The sequence below is a fragment of the Portunus trituberculatus genome, chromosome 34, assembly GCF_017591435.1.
Source record: "Portunus trituberculatus isolate SZX2019 chromosome 34, ASM1759143v1, whole genome shotgun sequence".
In the NCBI taxonomy this organism is placed as follows: domain Eukaryota; kingdom Metazoa; phylum Arthropoda; class Malacostraca; order Decapoda; family Portunidae; genus Portunus; species Portunus trituberculatus.
Window position 1 is genome coordinate 5,634,317 of NC_059288.1, and position 10,000 is coordinate 5,644,316.

The 10,000-nt window shown below is 40.2% G+C and overlaps 1 protein-coding gene across 1 annotated transcript; it reads right to left on the minus strand.

Moving 5' to 3' along the window:
• Window positions 1-1,577: 1,577 nt before the first annotated feature.
• LOC123512728 (cytoplasmic dynein 2 intermediate chain 2-like) lies at window positions 1,578-9,332 on the minus strand. Its single transcript, XM_045269286.1, is given in 12 exon segments — window positions 1,578-2,000; window positions 3,138-3,349; window positions 3,714-3,881; window positions 4,271-4,433; window positions 5,287-5,411; window positions 5,413-5,474; window positions 5,477-5,515; window positions 5,910-6,144; window positions 6,471-6,595; window positions 7,499-7,598; window positions 8,287-8,365; window positions 8,939-9,332. Coding segments are annotated over 12 exon segments (1,497 nt in total). The 5' UTR covers window positions 8,998-9,332; the 3' UTR covers window positions 1,578-1,870.
• Between the last annotated feature and the right edge of the window lie 668 nt (window positions 9,333-10,000).

A 10,000-nucleotide genomic window follows, 5' to 3' on the forward strand; every position in this document is an offset into this window, starting at 1 on the left:
TTTCTCCCTCTTTGCTATTCAGTAACATGTTTCTTTCATGCAGTACAGTTACAAGAAAGTGTGTGTGTGTGTGTGTGTGTGTGTGTGTGTGTGTGTGTGTGTAATGACACGCACTCCGCCACCGTATCGTGAATATATTACAGAATGACATGCATCCCACACACACACACACACACACTATCAATACATGTCTCCTTAATACACAATATCAGCAAGGCAGCAAATTAGTTAGTCAGTCAGCAAGTCAATATGTAAGTCAATCAGTCAGTCATTAACCAGCTGAAGGGGTAAATTAGTAGTAGTTGTAGTAGTAGTAGTAGTAGTAGTAGTAGTAGTAGCAGTAGTAGTAATAGCTTGCTAAGACACAAAGACAAAGTGTAGGAGCGGCATAATGTTGTCTAGTATCCTCCTTGTGTTTCTGCCCGTCTCGTAAAAGTCTACGGTGGCGGGGAGCCGTGTTTCACTTACTCTACGCTGAGCATTTGCCACCTTTCATAGCAACGCTCGGCTGACCCTCACGGCTATTATTATTATTATTATTATTATTATTATTATTATTATTATTATTATTATCATTATTATTGCAGTTTTCCTAATTGTTTACTACAGAGCAATGAACTAAGAGCCCATTGCTTCCACTTCTCCAGGTGTAGTGGGTAACGGTTATAAGAGATCTGCATTCCTCTTACCAGGACACAGTAGATGGTGCTGGTGAGTTGCTGTAGCGCCGGTGGTTTGAGAAGAGTAGTCATGGTCAGCCCAGGTGATTTATCTGTCCAGAGAGAGACAACTTGCTGAAAAGGGAATATGGAAAAAAAAAAAAAAAAAAAAAAAATTATCCCATAGGTATTTCCAAATGTTGGGAATTATTATATGAATGGTACATTGGTGTATCGAAGCAAGATAAAAGATAAACTAAGAATATTAATAGGATACAGTAGACAAAATTTCTTGTACCAGAATTATGAAGCAAAAGGTGGTGGGCTGTGTCCTCAGCTCTCTCTCTCTCTCTCTCTCTCTGCACCACTTTGAAAATAGGAAAAAAAAATATTGACTTAAGACAGTTTGATGGTAGACTTTGATAATGTGATTGGGAAGAATAACTTTTTTTGTTCATTTGCCATAAGTAATTACCAACATGTCTTCTATACTTTCCATCTGCAACACCTTCCAAACCTTCCTTTCTCATTCCATAAAAGTCATAATTAATTTCCTATCCTTCCCACATGTTTTCTCTTTTAACTGCCTCACTCTTCACTGACAACTCTCACTGCCTTTTTGTCACTGGCACTTTGCTTCTTTTTCTTTTTTTATTCTTTCAATTGATACTGACAAGAGCCTCTTTTTCTTTTCCTTCTTATTTCGGCTCCCTTAGTTGACTTTGACCAGTGCCTCTCTTAAATAATAAAAAAATAAATAAATAAATAAATAATTGCTATTTTTTTCTTTTCATTTTTTTTTACCTTTTGGAGTTAAATTTTAAAAGAAAGCTATTGTCTCTTCTATATACCTTCAGTTGTTCCCATCAACACATTAAGAAGAAAAAAGTCAATACCACAGGGCAATGATAATGGACACTTTGCATGACTTGTATTAATCATCACAACCATAACATCAGAATACATACACACACAGGTGAACATGAAGCATGCACCAACACACATACACAACAGCAAAAGGCTTGTCAGAAGTAACAACACCTTTCTTGTAAGCACTGACAAGGAATACACATAGAAAGCTTATTTACTTAAACTCTACGTGCGTGTACATAGGAGGAATGTAGCTATAATAATGTAATCCAGGTAATTGTCTTGGTATGGAGATGACAGATGCTGCTGTTGTGGTGTAGTGGTGTTGTTGTGTGGTGGTGTTAGTCCTTCAAGATGTCAAGGAGGCTCTGTAAAGATGACAGCTCAGCAGGGAGTGGGGAGACAGCCTGGTGGGGGAGCTGCCATACCCCAACTCTACCCAGTGCATCTCCAACACCTAGCAGACTCATGCTGTGGGGAGAGGAGGTGGAGAAGGAAGAGGAAGGAAAAATAAGAAATGGAAGATAGAGGATGGAAAAGCAGAAGAGTAGGAGAGAGAGAGAGAGAGAGAGAGAGAGAGAGAGAGAGAGAGAGAGAGAGAGAGAGAGAGAGAGAGAGAGAGAGAGAGAGAGAGAGAGAGAGAGAGAGAGAGAGAGAGAGAGAGAGAGAGAGAGAGAGAGAGAGAGAGAGAGAGAGAGAGAGAGAGAGAATGACTGGGTTAGAAGGCACTTTCCTATCACACACCCACACATTGTTTACATAGCATTTAAAAATTATGCATACTACAAATCATATAAGAATTAAAAGAATAAATAAAACACACACTATCAATCATCAAAAAAGTAAAATACACATATGAATAAATCAGTGCCGAGTCAAAAGAAACAGATAATAATGAATGGCTAGAAATGAACTATAATCGAAACACTACTTCAGTCATTAAAAAGAGAAGTAGGGAAAACAAACTTAATCAATGAAAACACACACACACACAAACACACACATAACAGCTTAGAAGGAACTTAATAACGAGACTGTGTGCAAAACCAATCCATGAATTTAGGACAAAGTTGGATGCAAAGAGGAACAGAGACAGGATAGGATGAGACTAAGGCCTGTGTTCTGAAATGCTTTGCTCTCTCACCATCACTGCTTTGCAAAGGTCCAGTTAAAGATACTTGTGGTTTTTAAGAGTGTTTTTATTGTTCTGGTGAGAGATTGGCACAATTTCTAGTTTGTTAACCCTTTCAGTACCATGCCACATCTTCATATTTATTTAAGTTACTATCAGGCAATTTATACAGCTAAAGAATCTCATGTGAGGATTAAAATAGTGAAGATCCTGAATCATTAACCTTCTGATGTCCATAGACCCTTGCTAGTGTAAATAAAATCAACTAGTCATACTCAAAACTCAAGGTACTGAAGGGGTTAAAAGAAGAAACTTTTGAAAACCTTGCTAGTTGTCTCTGTGGCCTTGAAAACTGTTGTAGTGAGAGGGGAAGGCATTTTTTAATATGGGATATGAATGTGGCTCCTTTCCTACATAACACCAAGATAAATACGAGGTAAATACACACACACACACACAAAAACATACACACGTACTTCCGGTGATTAAAACAAAGAGCAGTGGCAGGAGCAGCTTTGTCAGGGGTGATGAGAGTCAAGAAGGGCTGACGGCTGGCTCGTGTGTCCAGGTCATACAAGGCAACCTGACCTGAGGCAAGACCAGCGGCAAACACAAGAGGGCGTGAGGGTGACCACTGAGCACACGTCACTGGTTCCTCGCTGTGTGTGGTGGTGACTGGCTTGTTGGGCTGTTAGGTTAGGAAGTTAAATTGAATTAGATTGGGTTAGGTTAGGTTGGGGTTAGGATTTAGTCTATAGATATATACTAATCTTAGCTTGATCTCAGAAAATAAAGAATGGTAAAAAAAAATATAAACAGAGAGAACGGTCGGAAAACTCAAAATGAACACACAAAAACAAGACAAATGGAAAGAACACAATGAAAACTACACACACACATAGAAATTAGCCCAAAATGACAAACAGGAAATAGAGAACAAACACAAAACAACCAGAAAACTTAAGAAAAAAAATTAAATTAAAACAAAGCAAAGATAAATAGCTAAAAAAAAATACACAAAAAACTAAACACACACACACACACACACACACCTGCAGGAGGGAGTACAGGCGGATTTGGCTGTCTGAAGCTGCTGAAAGAAGGGCATGGCGGTGGTGGGGTGAAAACTGAGCCTCCACGACCTTGCCGGTGTGAGGCGCCAGGCAGGCCGTCACACACCGCCGCAGACCAATGCCAGAGAAGTCCATTACTGTGGGTGCCTGTGTGGGTCAGGGTTACGGAAAGTTACGTTAGGTTAGGTTGGTTAGGTTAGGGTAGACTCTCTCTCTCTCTCTCTCTCTCTCTCTCTCTCTCTCTCACACACACACACACACACACACACACACTAAAAGAGGCAAGTAATCATGAACGTAGAAGAGAACACACATACAAGTTGAAGAAAGAAATATATTCAAACAAGACAAAGAATAGTAGATTTCTACAGACACATTGATGATAATGGCAATAAGTGAGTACAAACTTAGGGAAAATCAGACAAGTACAGATATATAGACTACACCACACCACTACAGCTCAGCTACTGTAAATCACACACACACACACACACACACACACACACACACACACACACACACACACACACACACACCTCAGAGTTAGCAGAGCACAGGAAGAGGCTGCCTCCCTCCCCGCCCAGCACAAACAGAGAGGGGTCGTCATGGCTGTAGGAGGCGGTTGCAATGCCCACCCCACTGTCCTCCCCTACTTGGGTCCTCACACCCCTGGGGATGTCCTGAGTCCTCACCATGTACCTGCAGGGAATCATCAATCAGTCAGTTAATCAGTCAGTCAGTCTATTTAAGTTAGGTTAAGTTTAGGTTAAGCCAGGTTAAATTAGGTTTTGCAAATGAGCCATTTTAATGTATTATTGAAAATGTTACCAAGAAGAATGTTTGTGAAGGTGCTGCATGGAAATAAAGGTGGTTACAGGGGAGGAAGGCTGGGTGGTGGGGTACAGGGGTAGGGTGGAGGAGTGTGTGTGTGTGTGTGTGTGCGAGAGTGAAGGTGGTTACAGGGGAGGAAGGCGGGGTGATAGGGTACAAGGGTGGAGGAGTGTGTGTGTGTGCGAGAGTGAAGGTGGTTACAGGGGAGAAAGGCTGGGTGGTAGGGTACAGGGGTGGGGTGGAGGAGTGTGTGTGTGAGAGTGAAGGTGGTTACAGGGGAGGAAGGCTGCCTAGTGGAAGTAGAGGTGGGATGGTGAAGTGTATGTGTGTGTGTGTGACAGAGATGGTGGTAGAGGCAAGCCACTTCACCAGGCAAGGGAGTGTTTGGCCAGGGAGGCAAGGAGGCTCTTCTGCTGTGCCCACCAGGATGGAGCAAGGCACCAGACAGATATAGCAAAACATGCAAGGGAATAGGAATAGAGGAAGAAAATGACAAATGAAGGAGGTAACACATAATTTGATAAAACAACTCATAGACACATCCTGACTATTTAAACACAACTATGAAGACAGTATGTGGAGAGCAATGCTAAAACATATCTCCTGAATCTTAAAAGTCTAGAATTTTACTGACTATTATTCCAACTGTGCAAAAAACTATAATTTTCAACCATGCAATCTTGACCTGACACAGCTTTGACCTAACCTGACCTTGACTCACCCAGCCTTGAGGGTCAGCTGCTGCTTGGTGAGGTTCAGTGACCACACCAGCACTTGACCGGTGGTGGTGGTGGCAGCAAGGGTGTGGGGGGCACGTGGGGGCGCCATCTCCTCCTCTGACCCCTCCCAGCTCCACCCATGCCAGTGTTGTCACCCCACCACCCCCACACTCCCCAACAGCCAAGGGGTGACCTCCTCCGTGTGGGACAGGTCATAAACAAGGACTTCTCCTATGGTGGTGGCAGTGGTGGTGCAACAAATAAATAAGAAATAACCATAAACAAACCATCAACCCCTTCAGTACTGGAATGCATTTCTACCTTGAATTTTGGAAGTGATTAAACAATTTTGTTCACATTAGGAAGGGTCTATGGAGGTCAGAAGATTAATGGCCAGTCAACACTACTCTAATTCCCACATAAGTTTCTGAAGCTGTATAAAATCATCAAATAGTAACCAGAATAAACAGGAAAACACATCCTGGTACTGAAGGGGCTAAAAGGATATGGGAATTGATGATGAACATGAAAACAAATTAGATTAAACAATTACCAATTCATAAAACTACCACAGCTTTGGTAATGAAATGCTGCCAGACTCAACACTCAGCACTCAGACACTCACCATTGAAAGTGCCAGCAGCAAAGAGTGCCGGGTTGGAGGGGTGGAAGGCCAGACTCAGCACACAGGATGAGGCCTCGATGGTTCTCTCTGGCTGGTTGGCGTCAAAGTCACTGCGGTTAATGTTCCACACGGCCACGGCTCCCTTGTGGCCGCACCAGTCCTGATGCTCCACCGCCCCAAACGTGACGCCAATCACTGACCCGGTGCTGCTCCACGCCACGCTAGACACCACACACTGGGGACCAAGACGACCATTTGACATACTTGAGAAGGGAAGGCACCACAACATCACTGTCACGTGGTGTAGTGAGGTAGTTTTTTTCTTATATGTAAGATTGGAAACCCGACCAAGGGCAACAGAACACTGCAGTTAAGAAGAAAACAATGAATAAAAAGACCTACTGAGGTGCTAGTCCCAAACACAGTAAAAAAAGTTATCCAAAAGAATGGGATAAGTGTCTTACAACCTCCCTCTTAAATGAATTCAGGTTATAGTTTTTCAAGTGATTTAGCATAACACAGCGCCTTACATGTAGGATCCCCCAGCGTGCAGAACCTCACCTCAGGGTCATTGTGGCTGCAGCGGAGGGTGTGCAGCAGCCGTACCCCTGAGGCCGCCTCCTCCTCCACAGCACCATAGCCGAGGAATGCCTGACTACGCGCCTGCCGGTCCAGCTCCTGCAGCACTGGAATGAGAAGGAAGTCAGTGCTTGTGTGGCCATTGATTCATCGTACCTCTAATTATTGTTCATCTTAGCAGTATTTAAAGCCCCCCATAGTAACTTACCTCTTTCACTGCTACACGGAACACTTCAGAACACTAAAAGCAACATATAAAATCCTTCACAGAATCTACAATGAAGAAATGTGAAAGAAAAGTGTAGGTTATCAAATATTCAGAGGAGACTGCAAAACAAGTAAAAAAAATGCCTCAGAGTGTCTTGCAATTAAAGAAACACCTCAAATACCACTGAGTTAATCCATCAGCTATACTGCCATCATGCCAATTGTTTCTGTGCACCACAAACACACCAGAGGCACAACAAGGGGACAAAGCAAGAAATTCAAAACTGAGATGGTTCAGAGATGTCAGAAGGAGGAATAAAGCATATGTAGGACAGGAAGAAGAAAGACTAAAAGGATTTACAGATGAAGTGAAACAAGAAATACAAGTAGCAGTGTGATAAAGGAAGGCACAGAAGACTAATTAAAGAAGAATAACCTGTTGTGACAATCCTTTATGGTAGCAGAAGAGAAGACCAAAGGGATTCATAGATGAAGTGAGATACAAGTGATAGTATGAGAGAGGAAGGCACAGATCAATTAGAGAAAGGTGACTAGCTGTTGCAATCCCTTATGGTAGCAGAAGAGAGGAAGACATAAGGGATTCATAGATGAAGTGAAAAAATAAATACAAGTTTGTTAAGAGAAGGATGATCTGCTGTAACAATCTCTTATGACAGCAGCTGAAAGAAAGGTATTTCCTGGCATCACAAACACCTCCTCCTCCTCCTCCTCCTCCTGTTCCTCTTCCTCCTCCTCTTCTTCCTCCTCCTCCTCCTCCTCCTTCTCCTTCACTGAGTCCTTGCCTTTAGGTGTGATGCGCTTGAGGAACTCTGAGAGAGATGCCTCATTGTACTGTGGTGTTCCAAGGCTCCTGGTCTCCTCCTCCTCTGTTTGCACTCCAGCCTGGGGACACAAGAATTGGTGAAGAAAATAATAGCAGGGTTAGTTGAATTATAAGGCATGCATCAAATTACAAGGAAAGTGTGATTTATGTGGTATTTTGTTGGGGATTCAGGGAAGTTAAAATGAAGATAAAATTACAGTTGAATTCATCACAGAACTGAGTGTAATTTTGTTCAATATGTGAGCAAATGTGATATAAAAGGTGAATTAACTGGACATGAAAGGAAATGGAAGAAACATGAAAATATAAGGAATTAATATGGAAAGATCAGATTAACATGCCACAGAAATTAATAAAAGGAAGGAAATGAGTCAGAAATGTAGGTATTGTGTAATGAAAGGATATCACAGAGCATATCAGTGGTCTATGGTGAATGACAGGCTTAAGATTTGATAAAAGAAAAGAACAAATTGACTATATTAAGAAGATTAGTTGAGTTAATTGACCATACTAAATCAGCTTTAATACATGAAGCAATTGTTTTACTTAAGAAAGAATGAAGTATTAAATATTAAGAAAGTTTCTCATATTAAGGAAGACTAACTTATCATATTAAAGAATTTAGATCCTATTAGAAAAGAAAATAGTTAAATACATTAGTAATCATGTAGTTTGTCATATCAGAGAACTGGTAAACACTGATGAGCATGTTCCTATCAGCGTTTCAGAATACATCACGACACTCACCTCAATCTGCTCAACGACCTGACACTCACTCTCCTCAGTCCTGACCTCATCTGTCTGGGTGCCGCCTGATGTCTGTGACCTGACGAAACAAAGGGGGAGGAATGCTACATGAATTTAGTCACTATTATAACTTCACTATGCCCACAATAATATTAAATAACAATAATAATACAACAATTACAACAACTACTACTACTATTTCTAATAATAATAATAATAATAATAATAATAATAATAATAAAAGTAAAACTTAACAATACAAAAAGAAAAAAAAAAAAAATTTGCCAAGAAAATGTCCAGCCTAAACCTTTGTGATGCAAAAAATGGCTAAACTAATTATATCACTTAAAGGCAAAATGTGTGATTAGCATTTTGATTTCTACTAATTCCATAAAAAAAATGAAAAAAAAAAAAAAATCATCACATTTCAGATATTTCCTTTAAAAATTAGATTATGTGTGGTATGCTTAAATAGATACCAAGATTATGCTGCCCTATATAAATACTGACAGTTGACACACACACACACACACACACACACACACACACACACACACACACACACACAATCATCAATATACAGAGTGATGATTGGCATGGAAAAAATGGATATGTTACAATTAGGTAAATACACACACACACACACACTCACTGTTCAGTTTTCCAGGTGGAGGAGAAACTGGTCGCCGCATCATTGTGACTGGAGAACATGACTGGGGGCTGCTCAGGCGTGACACCACAGGACACCACCACCACCACCACCACTACCAGGCAGGCACGCACTCCCTCCTCAGGCTTAGGTGTGTTAGCAAGTGACAAGTCTAGTAGAAATATAATAGTAGTTGTTGTTAATTAAATATGTATTCTACTTTTTTCTTGTTTTCGTTTCTTTACATTTTATTATTATTATCTTTTTCTATTTTCATTCTATTTTTTACTATGTTTACAGCAAGACTATCACTCGGCTAAGTAGAGTAGTAGTAGTAGTAGTAGTAGTAGTAGTAGTAGTAGTAGTAGTAGTAGATTCAATTGAGAAGAATATAAAGTAGTAGTAGTAGTAGTAGTAGTAGTAGTAGTGCTTTCCCGGCGATCAGGAATGTTATTGTTTACGTTCGCGACCAATCCAGATTCTATCCTGTCACGAATCCGGATTTGCCTCATTTTACAGATTCTAATAATGATTAATTAGTAGGATTGCAAGTAGCGTGATGCAAAAGTAACTGGGTGATTATGCATTTCTGATTTAGGGTTCTGTCCTAGTAAAGTTGTTCCTCCATTCTTATATTGTGGCTAGACAACGCTAAATTTTATGGCAAACTGTAAAGAAAAAAAAAAAAAAAAAAAACTAAACTAACCCATACGAGCAAATAAATAAATAAATAAATAGAAATAAATAAATAAATGAATAAAATAAAAAAAGTAAAATGAATAGATAAATAAATAGATAAATAAATGGAAATAAGAATAAAAATAAAACAAATATATAGTGCCGATTTTCACGCTCATCACGTCATACATAACACATAACACTCCATGTCATAAAACATAACAAACACACACACACACACACACAAAGAAAGAGAAACATATCACACAATAACAGGACTTTATATCACCAGCATGGCTTACACCGCCCCCAGTCACCAGTCACAAATCTGAGTGTCTTAATTGATGTGATATTTTAGAAAAGTACTATTTTGAGTATGATAGGAGT